Source organism: Gopherus evgoodei, chromosome 16 (genome assembly GCF_007399415.2).
Source record: "Gopherus evgoodei ecotype Sinaloan lineage chromosome 16, rGopEvg1_v1.p, whole genome shotgun sequence".
NCBI classification, from domain to species: domain Eukaryota; kingdom Metazoa; phylum Chordata; order Testudines; family Testudinidae; genus Gopherus; species Gopherus evgoodei.
The window spans coordinates 24,596,853-24,612,253 of record NC_044337.1 but is presented as its reverse complement, the minus strand read 5'-3'; the positions used below and the strand labels follow the sequence as shown (position 1 = coordinate 24,612,253).

Genomic DNA, 15,401 nt, shown 5'->3' with positions numbered 1-15,401 from the left:
TCATTGGGCACTAGGAAGAGGAAAAGTATAATTACTGTAAAGGTCACCAATAGGGACCAATATCATTAAGGCTGTCAGACATTATCACTAGGAAGGGAAGAGATTAAGAAAGCCCATGAGTATCATTTTCCAGTCTTATATTTGATTAAATATGCATTGTTGCTATAGTCACATTTATGTAACAAAACATATACTAAAATACAGGGTGTGCAATGCAGCCAGGGTAATGCAATGGGAAATAGGACCACTGGCCATCTCTCTTGGTTCCTCGCACTCAGGAAGCACAGCTATCAATTCCACCTCCCTGCAGCCAGTTGCTAGTTCTTCTCTCTAGCCTAGCAGCTCAGAGATTCTTTCAGGACCAAATTTCTCCTTTCTGCCCTGTGACAATGTTTATGAAGCTGCAGCAAAGCAAAGCCCAAAACCATGGAGTGACTGTGCATTGCTTGTTTCCTCTACATTTCTCTGCTTGGATTACTTTCAGATTCTACATACGGATAGATTTTTAAAAGCAGTTCTTTTAAGACAGTAGTTCTCTAGACTAAGGTGCCCTGTGCCAAGATGAATCTCAAGTATAAGCATAATACAGCTTTCCAAACACCAACTGTTCCCTGTATCCTCTGAGACACAGTTAGACCTGGTTTCAACCAGTAAACAAATCTATTCTAGGAGTCTAACTTGAGGCACAGTCTATTTATTTTTAAATACTGAACACAAAAAGGTACAGATGACCCACACTCTACATTAAATTACCTTGAATGAATTCCCTTATCTTTTTTTCTTTGCTTTCCAGAAGTAACCTCACACAAACTGTGGTGAAATATCTGTTGGCGACTTCCTTATCACGTAATACCCTTTGCAGGAGCCTTTCCAGATGGGCTTGTGTGGTCTGCAGACCTTGGCGACATCGAGTTAAATAAGCAATATATGGAGCCCTTTTCCTAAAATTAAAAATGCTTTTCTCATTAGGGATTCCACAATAAAGACAGCACTAGCTCCTAAACCTGGTAACAGAATGGCATGAGAGGAGCCTTCAACTCTCCTAGGTTTTACAGAATAGCAAGTCCTGAATTCAAGCTGTTGTACAACCTTCTGTTTAGTGCCTCAGCCTATGCAGTAAGACACAACTAACCAGATTCCAATGCTGGTTCGCTGACTCCACAGCCCTCCCACTCCAAGAAGTGAGAGACTGCAGCAGAATCTAAATGCAGGTCTCCTGTGTGCCAGTGCAGAGCAGTACCCTCAGGCTGGCCTAACAACATTCTCTTACTGGAGTTTGTTACTAGTTGAGCTGATTTAAGATTCAAGCCTTTCATGGTTCGTTCCCAGAAAGGAGAAAGAATTTTAGCATTTGGTGGGAAAGTGGAGATGTAAAAAGTTGACTTTTGCTAAGCCAAGTTGGACACTTCCAATCTGCTAATGGATAAAAACCTGCACATGGCAACTGCTCAATAATGATAAAAAAAAACCAAATTACCTATAATCCTCTGCAATGGAAGCCAGTAGCTTTCGACATGTTCGGTTATCAAAGCGGCTTACACAGCGCATTGTCTCCTGCAGTTGGGCCATCAAATTCTTATCTTGTAGATTAATAGCTTCAGCTAACTGAACTTTCAGGAAGCACACAATTTCATTGTCTGACCAGAAACATGACAGAATTAGCATACTGCCTACATGGTTTTAGACAGAAGAGAGGTGAAAGAGTGCTTTTATCTGAGAGAGCTGCATGGAAAAGCTGGTGCACATGATACTTTCAAACCATTACACTGATATATGTTAAGCAATATCCAACACTCGTTATTTTGATATACATTTGCCACAATTATTTAAGAAGGAACTTTAAATGACCTGGATAAGGGATAAGTAAAGGAAAAACTGCAAGTAAAAAAAACTTAGAAATGCACATACATATATTACATACATGCAAATGTACACACGTGCACACTTTTCTTAAGCAAACAGCTGAGTTAATCTGAAAAGACACTAACTCGTCCAGTGCATCCTTTCTCAATTTCCTACAGTTTCTCTGCTGCTCCATTTTATAATGTTTTAACAGGAGGCTATTCCCTGGCAGACTCAGGTTCTGCCTACACTACGTTACTGCACAACTTTGCCAAGGTACCTTGTTACAACACACTGGAAACTGGGATTTGTCAGGTTGTCTCATGCGTGGGAAAAACACGGAAGAAAATATGAAGATGACGGTAGGGGTAGGAAAAACAAAGTCAAATAGAGAACTGTGTGTTTGTACATGTAAGAGGATTTACCATCAGGGTCGGTGTGATCTGGTAGGCCATTTCTTGTTGAATGGGTCAACATTGGGAAGGCAATGGAATCTGCTGAACAAAGAGCCAGTCTCAGTTTCTTCTTTGCATCCCTAAAGAGAACAAGTGTTATTTTCTCTAAATACAGTGTTGCTTAAAATACACTTGCAATAACAAGTATTTACATCTTTAAAAATCTCTTAGAAACTTTTTTATGCAATCTTAGCAGACTCAGACGGTAAAGATTTAATATTTTCAAATAGTGCCAACAGCATTGATGCTTTTGATGATATGCCACTTAGTTTAGCTCTTCAAACAAACTGCTCCCATTTAACACAGCTTTAGAAGAGGCATCTTTCAGTAAGTACTGGAATGCAATTTCATGAAACTTAGTCCCAACCTTGGCTATATCAGAATCTTTACCAACTAAAATCAATGACCTCTTTTCAGTGAATTTCATGTCATGAAAGGTGTCCAGCTTAGCAACCCTGAAGACTGACATTGTCCATCCATAACAGGCACAGTATACAGACCTTATCACGCTACTTTGGCAATGTTCCTCAGCACTGATCTGGAGCAGACTCCCAGAATTCTCAGACCATGAACACTACTAATCTTTGGCCTTTCCACTGGGTCTGTTAAGGTTGTTAATAATTGGCCAAGTGAAGTGAGGCCCTACATTCAACTCATGGGCATTTCTGTTTGTCTGTAACCAATAACTTTTGAACACTGCATTCAATCAAGTCCTGAATTTCAGGAAATGTTCTAGGTATTAAGACACAGAATCTTATTGATTTTGGTGAAAGATGGAGAACTAGAGAAGCCTGATTTTCACAAAATCAGAACCACACAATGCCCACGGTGCTGCAGCAGCAGAATCTCTCTAGTGCTACTGCTGCCTACAGATATCACACACAACAGCGATAGGCTGCTCTCTCTCTTTGGGTGTACAGCTTGGCCTACATAAGCAACAGAGCATTTTCAGTTCCCAAGTACCAGAGATGTTTGTACCAAAAGTGCAGAACTGTACTGGAAAAGCTGAAGCTGGCACATAAGAAAACAGTCCCTGCCCCAAAGAACTTACAATACAGGTTGCCTAATTATGTAGGCACAAGTCCACAAATAATTGGACTAATACCAAAAACTCATGTAGTCTACTGAAGAGATATTGATAGTAACTGAAAGTAGTTACAATTAAGCATGGCTGAATTCAAAGCAATGACCTAGAAGCCATAGATACAATGTCCCAGAACCAACCCCTTGACCAATCCAGTCACCTTGTGCATTTATTAGCTAGTGCATTGTTTAATGAATAATATTTAAACATTGCTACATCAACCCTATACTATTTTAGACATGCAGCCCAGAAGTCTGGGATCTTCATTAGGGAATTAACTTTCCGTGCTTTCTCCCAACACGAACTAAACATCTTAATTCCTTTAGCAAACACAAATCCACATGAATGTATACAATTATGGGAGGCTTTTTTTAAGTGTCAATCCTAAATGGTATATGCACGGAGACAGATGGAACCAATTGCTTCACTCCCAAGTTATACAGGTTCATTAAAATAAGTATGAGACTCTTTAACATAGAAGGTTTAAATGCTGGAAGAAACTGGAGGCAGAACAAAAAAGGAGAAACCTGGAATGGAGTAAAGCTTAATAAAACTGATGATAGGTGAAAAAAGGCATACAGCTACATATGCTTGTAAGGTGATATAGCAGCAAAAAGCCAATGTAACTTTGGACTGCATTTGTGGAGGCATCACATCCTGGGAAAGGGGTATAGGTCCTTCTTTATACAGCTGTGGTGCAACTGCATCTGGGCAGGTGTATTCAGTTCTTGGGCCCCTAATTTCCAAAGAAACAGGAGGAAGCTTGGCAGAGAGCAACAGAAATGATCAGGGAGCTGGAAAGAAGGACAAAGAAGAGACCCAGAAAGAGAAATGATTTGGCATATTAAAAAGTGTAAGTGGGAGGAAAAGAGTGGGACTAAGCAGAGGGAAATATAGGTGGAACTTCAGGAAAACCTTCTTGAGAGTGTGCACTAACAGACTGAAAAATACACTCAGTAGAAGCGGTGGATATCCCATCATTTAACTACACTGGACAAAAAATATCTGGAAGTCTACAGTAAGCAACAATATTACTGGTCCCCAGGAGACTAATTCTTTCCCACCATTAAGATTAAGGATACCTACAGTATATATCATAATTTCACTGAAGATCAACCACATGGCTTAAGCTTTTGTCTTAATCCAACAACAAAATCAAAGTTACACACACAAATATTACGTTTACCTGTAAGAGAAAGCAGAGTCTTGCGGCTGTGCTACTTGACTTGCAGAATCTGGGAGGTCATCAGCTGACATATTCTGCAGGGCTTCATCGCGTGGAGAGTCGTGTATACTTTCACCATCTCCAATTACCTCTAAGCAAACATTCCAACAGAGAATTCACAGAAAGGAACTTGACTGTCTAGTACTATATTGTTTGTTTTTTCTCATTTTCAATTTCCAAGAAGTTTTTTTAATTATATAGAAAAGAAACCTAGGTCAATCCATCCATCCATCAAAAAAAAAAAAGAATAGAATTTTAGAGTACATTAAAAAAGATTCAAAATATGTACTGTACAATTTGCTTTTAAAAGGAACTGTATAATTCTGTTTTAGATCTCAATGTCCTTTTATTGTTTTCCAATTCTTCTAAAAAAAATTGCTAATATGAGATGCATAAACTAACAACACTAAGAAATCCCAGTTGATTCAATCACGGAGTTCTGGCCTTGGAGATTATCGTTTAGCTCCCATTATCAGCGTGGATGCAATTATAAATTAAACAAAGAGAAACTTCCTTGCTCCCCGCACTAGAGAGAGTGTTAATATAGTTCAGATGTTAGTATCATTTGACTAGACTATTTAAGGGGTGTTCAACTTTATCACCAAGAGGTTTTGTGCTGCCCATTTTTTATTGTTGTGGATGTAGCGCTGCAAAAGTTCTTACCTGCACTTTCAAAATTTACTATAGCTCCTTCACTTGGGCTGGTTCGCTTAATAGCATTCCTATATTTGTCCAGGATATCCTCTGCAGCCTGTGCCTGTGCACTTAGTCTGGGATTGGGATCATCTGAACAATGAGGAAAATATAACAGGAATTAGCTCCATGTGGTGCTGAGTTCAATGCTAAGTGCAAACAACACTGCATAACAAGTTTAAAACCCATTAAGTCTTCAGGGCAGGTACTGACTAACCACAATAACCTCCTCAGTTAGGAAGCTAATTTTGAATATTAAAATGTTCTGTCTATACATTGCTGTAAAAGGTAATGTTTTGGCTGTCCCAGGAGAACATTTGGGGTGCATACTCTTAGTAAAGGCACTGCAAGAGCAATATACAAACCTTGAAGTGTTGAGAATCTCTCAGACACAAAGTCATCTTTGTCTTTTTCTTGTTTTTCTTTTTTTCTAAATGGTATAGGAGCTGGAAATTACAGAAAGTCTGTGTAAGACACATTATACATGGAGACAATAAAGCATGGAATTACAAACTACATTTAGAAATAGTAAGAAACAGTAAGTTTAACATCAAATAAAGTCTCCATGAAGGGTATTTAGATGTGTAAGAAACTGCAAACGTGATGTCTGAAGCTTCTCAGTAACACAAGTCCTCTTTAAATACAAAAAGTTAATGATACCCAAGCCTGTGGGGTGAAACAGGCAGTCTATTGTGAACATATTACAAATTATGTCTTTAACAGCTACTAAGCTGAGCCAGACAATCAGCACCCCCAAAAAGCCTTGCCTTCTGAGTTCAGTATTTTTCATTTACTGATTAGGAATTGAAACTGGCTAGTTTCACAAATTTACCCTAGACATATGTCCACAGATCCAGAGTCATGCACTGATTATAGTGATGTCAATTGTTTCTGGAAGCTACTTCCAATGAATGGTTCCTGATAAAAGTCACAATCCACTGTGCAATACTAAAATATGTAGAAAAACAAAATTCAGTTGTATAAAAGTATTTAAGTCAAATTCATCCAAGAAGAGTTTCCCCTCTGCAAACTGGGGACAATGCTGTTCTATTTTCACACAGGTATTGTGTCATTTAACATTTAGATAATACTTTACGTATGCAAAGTCTTAAATACTAGACATTATCTTTTAGACTGAATGTATACCTAATATCCTTTACTTCTAAAATGGTACCAATACCCATAAATTCAAACCCAATACATCTGTTAGTCTTTAAGGTGCACAGGTGTTGCTTTTTACATAAATTCTAAGACTCTTTTGTGATCTACTGGCCAGATTTCATCATTTACAAGATCTCTGACTTTGCACTACCTGATTTTGTTAAGTAATTAGCATAACAATCTCGGATTAAAACAACATAGAAAGGGCAGAAAGTACTGTGAGCCTGGACTAGTTGCAACCTTCATGTAGTCAACTATTCAGACTGACCATTTAATATATGATCTCACAGTAACTGGAGAGTTAGTCACAAATTTTCCTATCAAAGTGCAGATTTATTGAAAGCAATGTACAGCATTTCTAAAGGCACCAAGAACATGTAAACGTGAGGCTGTTACCTTTGGGCATGGCAGAAACGAAACGCTTTCTCCACCAGGGTTTGTTCCTGTCAGATTTTTCATCGTCACTATCTTTTCGTTCCTCATTCTACAGGGAAAGTGAGTTTTTATTTCAATCAACATTATGCTGAAATCATTACATGATTTTGTAAAATGGAAGACTGAAAAATATTTTCTTGATTACCAGTAACAGATCATATCACATTACCTGCAAAGCAGCACAACAACAAAGTAAAACAACCTGCTCTTGAAAGTTTAAGTCCTCCCTTGAAGAGGTGTTTGTAAGTTTGAGTGTAACTATTTGTTCTGGACTAAAAGTTGGTGTACAACAATCCAAGAAAATCTCTCTCAAAAAAGGGCAATGTTTGTTTTCATTATGTTGACGCATTTACTACTACAAGACTTTATGGTTAGAGATTCATTTTGGGGATCCTACAACTAAAGCATGTCACATAAATCGAAAAAAGGGACTTTGTCTATTTGGGCCATTCATCCCATCTTAAGCGTTGACTTTTATAAGTAATACTACAGGCCACCCTTCAGAAGGTGCCAGAATTGCACTATGCTTCCCTAGTTAATATATTTAATGCTAACAACACTAGAAACACATTTCTACTCAAAAATGACGTGAGAAAAAAAAACAAAGATGCAAAATCAGTTCAGCTTCACAACAGATGTCTTACCTCTCCTCTAGAGGAATCTTTACTGGGGGATGACGAAGAGGACTGAGGCGCAGGCCCTGAAGCAGCTGCCCCAATGTTGGATGTTTGTGTGGGAAGCTCCCTTTCTTCATTGCCAGGCCGCCTGTTCCAGCCAGGGTCACTCATCGGTCTCCGAACTGATGACACTATGTCAGAGCTCCTGCTGCGGACCAGCCTTTCTGGGTAGGAATGCCTTTGTTTGAACGCCTCCAAATCAGTTGGGATTAAGATGTGGGAACCAAAATTTGGGAATCTGGCCTCATTACCTCCCATAGCTCCTTCCAAGATTGGCGGATCTGGCGGCGGATGAGCGGGTCTTGCATAGTGCACTTTAGGCCTAACCACTGCCGATACACCTGAAGCAATGAAAAATTACATCATTGAACCAAACATTAAAGGATTATACTGGGGTGCTTATGTGTGTACATGCATTTCTCAAATGGGTAAGATTTTTTCCCAACTAAAATGGACAGCAGCCTTTGATGTACAGCAACTCTTTACTTAAAGTCATCCTAGTTAACGTTGTTCTGTTGTTACGTTGCTGATCAATTAGAGAACATGCTCATTTAAAGCTGTGCAATGCTCCCTTATAACACTGTTTGGCAGCTGCCTGCTTTGTCCACTGCTTGCAGGAAGAGCAGCCTGTTGCAGCTAGCTGGTGGGAGGGCTTGGAAGCAGGGTGGACAGGCAGCCCCCCCATCAGCTCCCCACTCCCCTAAATTCCCTGTGTGGCAGCCCCCTAGCAGGCTATCAATTGCTGGCAGTTCAGCTATCGCTCCCCCCACTACCGTGTGCTGCTCCTGCCCTCTGCCTTGGAGCTGCTCCCAGGAGCTTCCTGCTTGCTGTGCGAGGAAGAGAGAGGGGGGCTAATGTCAAGGTGTCCTCGTCCCCTCCCTGCTCCTCTCCCCCACTTACCCCATCCATAGAGCAGGGGGGAAACATGACAGGGCTCATGATGGAGGGAGCTTGCTGACTGCAGCTGCTCTCTCAACTTCCTAATATATTTAAAAAGGCAATGTACTTAGAGTGGGACCAGTGTACTTAAAGGGACAATGCGTGTGTCGCTCTCTCTCTCTCTCACACAGGGTGTGTGCCTCTATCTGCCACGCTGTCTCCCCTCCCTCCATTTGTGCTGCCTTGTAGATAGTGAGGCTACATTAACAACAACATGTTAACCCTTGAGGGCTCAGCCAAGTGCTAGTTCATCATTTAGCAGCAAGGCATTCCCTGGGAAATATCCCACTCTCTTCCATCCTCTACCTTTCACCACCTCAATCAAGCTTCACAATCATTGCTATGTACAGTATTAAATTGTTTGTTTATATTGTAAACTTTAAAACTTATAACTCAAATATATACAATTTCCCTGGAATCTAACTCCCCTCTATTTACATTAATTCTTATGGGGAAATTGGATTCGCTTAACATCGTTTAGCCTAAAGTTGCATTTTTTAGGAACACGACTACAACGCTAAGCGAGAAGTTACTGTATTGATCTTAAAAACAAGAATAGCTCATTCTTTACTATTTACCTTCATGTGATGACAAAGGGTCAAACAATGCAAGCAAAGAGTCCGACTGAGAAGGGGGAGAAGTCAACTGACTGGCTCCTGAAACAATACAGAAAGTGGGTCTGCATGTGCAATGCACTATTCACTGCTTCTTAGCTAGAGTGCTGCACAGTACAAATGCAGTCACAGAGCTTATGAAACAGGCAGCATTTAGATCCTTTTACAATGTTAATAAATGCTTAACGCACTTCAAAATGTACTGACAGGAAGGCACCTGAAAGCACTCACAGGACTGAACAGTCAAATCATTATAAAAACTGTTAAAAACACACACACACACACACACCCAGAGCACAGTGAAGGGAGTGAGTCTCAAGTGCAAAAGAGCAGTCAACCTAACTTGGTTGAATTAGATAGAATAAAGACTTAGATCTCAGACTCTGCAATACTTCACCACCTCCTCTTTCTATTCATAAGCATAAATACGTCTGCTGAACAAATATGGAGAGAATGATTGTAAGTGGTTTCTCAAAAACCAGAAAATACATTTTCTAAATATAATTGAACTTTTCTTCTACACAGCGTTTACCCCACTTATTCTTGCTGGGATGTACAGTGTTAAAAGGTTTTACAGTCACAAGTTTAACAATTCCTGATGAGCTTTCATCTAAGGCGCAGTTTATTTTTCACTTACTATCCAAGGGCTTTACTTACCATGAGCTGTTTCATCCATATCAGGACTTGTCACAGAATCTTTCCCTCCAAAGTCAGAGCTACACTCAGACCTAAGGTCCTCGATCTTATTAGGAATATCCTCAGAGGTTGCACTAATACCTTACAAATAACAAAAGAAGGATCTGTGAAGGTCTTTGAGACAAAAAGGATGCAGATATCAAAAACATTAAACTTTTTTGTGACAGCTGCAATGAGCTGGGGTATTCTTGCTGCCAACTCCCTAACACTGAATTCAAGAGAAATGGCAGCTTGACATTCTGAGAGCCATGACTTTAGAATCTGTCCTGATATAAAGGTTTTGTAATCTTCGGGTTCCATCTGTTTATTCTGCTATTTAATATAAGCTTATATACATGCTTTGATGTTATGACTGGCAATATAAAGGACCTTAAGACTGACAAATAATTTGCACAAATCTATGACAGAAAATGTAAGTAAAGTGCAGAGAGAGACTACAGAGGTGTGCTAAACAAAATAGGATGAAGAGAAGCTGAAGGGAGGTATCCACAGTGAGATGCAAGGAAATATTAGGTGATTTCTTAGATTCAAACACCCTGTTGCAAGTCTCTGCTTCTGTACAACAGATTCTCTGGATTTCACTCCATTCAGTAGGATGGAGAGCACGGTACTACTGCTCTGGAAATCAGAGTATGAGCACCAGACAAAAAAATCCTTTCAAGGATGAGAATAAATATGATGAAACTAAGCACATGGCAAAACATACTGGTTACCATCTAATAAAGCAGAACTTGTTCCTGAAAATAAACACACACCTGACACGACGCTGAGGCCTGGTGTACTGGGACGAGAACTGACCTCCCTCACATCTGTGTCATCAGAGGTGCTGCCTAGCCCAGAACAGCTTTCCAGCTCCTGCAGTCTTTCCTCCTGCTTTAGGTCTGGGGCCTCTAAACAGGAAATGGTGCGCATGCATTACTGCCTGATGTTATAGTCTCTTACAATTCACATGCAAAAAGATGGTGTAGGGATTTAGATTTTAATGTAAAGAGAGTCTAACTAACTTTGCGAAATGTACTCTGAAATGGCAACAAATAATTTGAGCTATTTCAGCCAATTCTACTGTGCTGTACTGCAGGCAAGATAATGCAGATAGTCCTTTATATCTGCAGGGCATTTTGCTAGATCTATTTTTACTCTAACAAAAAACAAAATTTGAATTATTGAGTTTCCTAGCCAGAGACTATGGAATGATATATTAAATGCTCATGAAAACATTGACAGTATGTAAAAATTCTGCCTAGAAAGATTCCCATAGTTCTACAGTGCTCCTTTTATTCTTAGTTTTTCCAGAACACTGCAAACAGTCACCAAGTCATGCTAGATCTTCTCTCACATTATAATTTAGTCATCTGTCCATCATGGTAAGGTTAATGGAGTCACAAAGCTTAGCGCCTTCTGCACATTAGAAGTCTTTGTGCACTGCACCTACTCACCCAAACAAATTAAAAACAAGACATACACCACAGCACATCTGCCATCCTCCCAGTCATTGCTCATCATACACCCTTCCCCCACCTTACAGCATGCTACCCAGCCAAAGAGAATGGCTACAAACCAGCTTATTTTGTGCAGCCTAGAGCTATATAGGTATTTGTATTCACAATATGTCAATCTTAAAGACTTCCATAATTCTCACAGTTTTATTTTGGAATAATAAGCAATCATCTTTGTTTGAAAAAGGACCACTATGATTACCACCTGCCTCTGAAATAGCATGTGGTCTTTGGGCAGGTAATATTTCCTCTCAAAGTGATGGTTTCAAGTGAAGCACTTATCCAAAAATATTTATGAAATAATGCTTTGCAGTTCATGTCAAAGACCAAACTAAAGATGAGTTGCGGGATTCTGACCTGAATCACTTGGCAATACCTCCACACTCCACGCTTCACTGGTGGTTTCTGATATGGTTGACCCTGTGCAAGGGTCAAGCAGCACAGATCCTGAACCTGGTAAACATAGCAAGCTGCCAAGCATGTTCTCTGCAGCTGTACCTGCACAACCAAGAGGGAAGAACGGATCAGGTAGGAAAGATGAGAGGATTCTGGTAAGACAGACACCATAAACTGGGTGTCCAGTATTAAGTAATTATAAAAAAGACACACAACGTCTACTGGCGGGGGGAGAGAGAGAGAGAGAAAGTACCCATAACAAAGGCAGGACAGATGTCTAAAGTTTTCCTACAAAGAAACTTAGATTTAACAACACCACATTTATTTCATAACTAAACAGAGACTGAATGAGAGTTCCAAAAGCCTCCTTGCTTTGCAGCAAGCTTAAAGTAGTTTTCATGTCGGATGTGCACAGTTACCTGCAATTTCTTGCAACCGGTCTTCGTCAATATTTGGATCAAAGTCACTGCCCAAGACATCTGTGCTCCAGGTCTCGCTCACAGTTTCTGATATGTCCCTGTCATCAGTCAATCCCATCATATCACGAATTTCAAATTTACGGAGCTTGTCATCAAGATTATCCTGAGTCGTAGCTATGTAAACAAAAGGTCTCAAAAATTCTTCAATATGCTATAGGACAGGAAACTAATTCTATCAAGTAAAATGCAGTTTTAAATAACTAGGATCTGTACAGCACTTTAATAATAATCACAATAATTTGTATATTCAAACAGATGCAATGCGACAACATTCTTTACTCATATTTGAGAAACACTAGAGATTTATTTATGAGAAAAGCTTTAAAAAGTGCATATATTTGCCAAACACAGAGCTATCATAACTGTCTACAACTATGAATGACCGACACCAAGGAGTGAGTAAATTATGGTGAAAACTGACTGGAAGGGAGATTAATTTGTGGAAGGGAAGAGGCTGAATTCCTATCAGTTGGACCACTTTGACCTCTCCAGTTAAAGTGTTGGTAAGTATAAAAATATCTACGATCTAACATTTCCAATTGCTACAATTCAAATCATCCTCTTCCCTCTTGAAGAGGAAGGCATCATAAAACAAAAATTTAAAAAATATTTTATTATAGTGACTGAGATTTCAAAATACAATATAAGGTCACTGTTCTAAGAATGATGTTAACATTGTTTTAGAGGACAACAATAGCTTGCTAATGAAAAAAATAAATGAAAATGTAAGATTCAAAAAAGTGTGAAAGTAATTAAACGATGTAGAAAGCCCCTTTATTCATCTCAGACACATCCAATTTAGAGATTTAAAACTTATGGATTTAGAGAAAGTGTAACAGTCTACTCGCTTTGAGCTGTGTATCTGCACCTACCTTGTTCATGTTCTAACAGCTGCAGGGCTTCAACACCATTGCTCCCAGAAGGCCCTGCACCAAGCTCTGACACAGACTCTCCTTCTAAATCCAAAGAGGACACAGAATTGGAGCGATTTGAAGGACCTGACGAAAATTGATTTTCCTGTTAGATTTGTTCAGATCAGACTATTTATTTTCCAAACTCGTACCATAAACAAGATACAACTTACTAGTAAGACTGAAAAAAGAGCTGAAGCCTGTCATTTTCAATACAAATTAGCCACGTATGTGAAATACTGAACTGAGGAACTCAAAAATTCTTCTCAATATGCTGAACTATTTAGTAAGTGTGTTAAACACCAACATCTCTATCTTGTAGAATTGGAAACTGGAACACTTAGCTCTCAAGTAATTAACACTTTACAACTTTGTAGTGCCACACAACAACATTAACTAATCTTCAGATACCTTGCCACACATGGTTAGCACATCAATATCAGTGTACTAGGTTTTAGTCAAAATTCAAACACAAACTTTTGTAATGATTAGTTTTCTCTAATAACTTGATTTTGTTTATATCGAAAACAAAGAGAAAAAACTAATCATGGAAAGTTAAATAAAACAACATGTTACCTGGAACATTTGAACGGCTTGTAGAAGCCTATTCAACATCCCAGGGAAACCTCTCTTTGCTGTGTGTGATACTCATATAAAAGAGCTATTGTTCTAGGCTCCTAACATTTTGGCATACAAAAAAATTGATAAAAATAAGATTAAAAGTCAGTATGTGAACTATTTACTGACAATTTAGATTGCAGTTATGCCAATAACATGCACCAAGTTGAAAATCCTTTTTTCAACTACATTTTTTATTCATCTCTTCCAGTCCAAAATTATCTTCAGCAACCAGTATGTCAAAGTTTCAGTCAAGAATGACTTGTTAGGGCCAAACATGAAGGCAGGCTTTTCGGGGGAAAATGAGGGTATGTCTGCACTACCGGATTATTCTGATTTTACATAAACCGGTTTTTAAAAACAGATTGTATAAAGTCGAGTGCACGTGGCCACACTAAGCACATTAATTTGATGGTGTGCACCCATGTACTGAGGCTAGCGTGGATTTCTGAAGCGTTGCACTGTGGGTAGCTATCCCATAGTTCCCGCAGTCTCCCCCGCCCATTGGAATTCTGGGTTGAGATCCCAATGCATGATGGTGCAAAAACAGTGTCGCGGGTGATTCTGGGTAAATGTCGTCACTCATTCCTTCCTCCGTGAAAACAACGGCAGACAATCATTTCGCACCCTTTTTCCCTGGATTGCCCTAGCAGATGCCACAGCATGGCAACCATGGAGCCCGTTTTGCCTTTTGTCACTGTCAGCGGCATCCTGTACACATATGGTGACAGAGGCGGCACTGCAGTGCTACACAGCAGCATTCATTTGCCATTGCAAGGTAGCAGAGACGGTTACCAGTCGTTCTGTACCGTCTGCTGTGCCATTGTAAATTGGCAATGAGATGACAGTTATCAGTCATTCTGTACCGTCTGCCGCTGTCATGGGTGCTCCTGGCTGGTCTTAGCCGAGGTCAGCCGGGGGCGCAAAGACAAAAATGGGAACAACTCCCCGATTCAATCCCTCCTTTATGGTTTATCTAAAAATAGAGTCAGTCCTGCCTAGAATATGAGGCAAGTGTACTAGAGAACCAGTGTATCAGAGAACCAGCGAGCACAGCCGCTCTGTGTCAGATCCCGCAGAAATGATGAGCTGCATGCCATTTACAGGGGGTGTCCCTGCAACAACCCCACCCCGTTGATTCCTTTCTCCCCCAACCTTTCTGGGCTACTGTGGCAGTGTCCCCCATTTGTGTGATGAAGTAAAGAATGCAGGAATAAGAAACACTGACTTTTTAGTGAGATAAAATGAGGGGGAGGCAGCCTCCAGCTGCTATATTAGTCCAGGCAGGACATTAAACCATGTGGGGGAGAGGAGCCCAGTATCCCACTGCTATGATAGTCCAGGCAGTACAGAATCTTTTCTTTAGACATGAAGGGGGGGGGGGAGGGCTGATGGAACTCAGCCCCCAGTTGCTATGATGAGGACGGTTACCAGCCGTTCTGTACCATCTACTGGGAATGACCGGGAGTCATTCCTATTTTTACCCAGGCACCCCCGGCCAACCTCACCTGAGGCCAGCCAGGAGCACTCATGGGCTGATGATGACGATGGATAGCAGTCATATTGTACCGTCTGCCACCGGGAAGGGGAGGGGAGGGGAGAGGATGCTGCTATTCATTGCCGCAGCACCGCGTCTACCAGCAGCATGCAGTAGGCATAGGGTGACATATAAAAAAGTCA

At 40.1% G+C, this 15,401-nt stretch overlaps 1 protein-coding gene across 6 annotated transcripts in view; it reads right to left on the bottom strand.

Annotated features, from left to right (window-relative positions):
- Positions 1–15,401, bottom strand: part of GAPVD1 (GTPase activating protein and VPS9 domains 1) — a 67,945-nt gene that overhangs the window by 7,875 nt on the left and 44,669 nt on the right. For 5 of the 6 annotated variants that reach the window (XM_030535946.1, XM_030535947.1, XM_030535948.1 and 2 more), the window contains 14 exons: positions 13,065–13,190; positions 12,133–12,306; positions 11,675–11,815; positions 10,577–10,711; positions 9,783–9,902; positions 9,090–9,167; positions 7,540–7,913; positions 6,857–6,944; positions 5,665–5,745; positions 5,270–5,392; positions 4,568–4,697; positions 2,268–2,377; positions 1,478–1,637; positions 754–941 (listed from right to left, as the gene is read on the bottom strand). In XM_030535946.1, coding sequence (XP_030391806.1) covers positions 754–941; positions 1,478–1,637; positions 2,268–2,377; positions 4,568–4,697; positions 5,270–5,392; positions 5,665–5,745; positions 6,857–6,944; positions 7,540–7,913; positions 9,090–9,167; positions 9,783–9,902; positions 10,577–10,711; positions 11,675–11,815; positions 12,133–12,306; positions 13,065–13,190 — 2,028 coding nt within the window. The remainder of the gene's footprint in view (positions 1–753; positions 942–1,477; positions 1,638–2,267; positions 2,378–4,567; positions 4,698–5,269; positions 5,393–5,664; positions 5,746–6,856; positions 6,945–7,539; positions 7,914–9,089; positions 9,168–9,782; positions 9,903–10,576; positions 10,712–11,674; positions 11,816–12,132; positions 12,307–13,064; positions 13,191–15,401) is intronic. The other variant, XM_030535950.1, reaches the window with a different exon arrangement.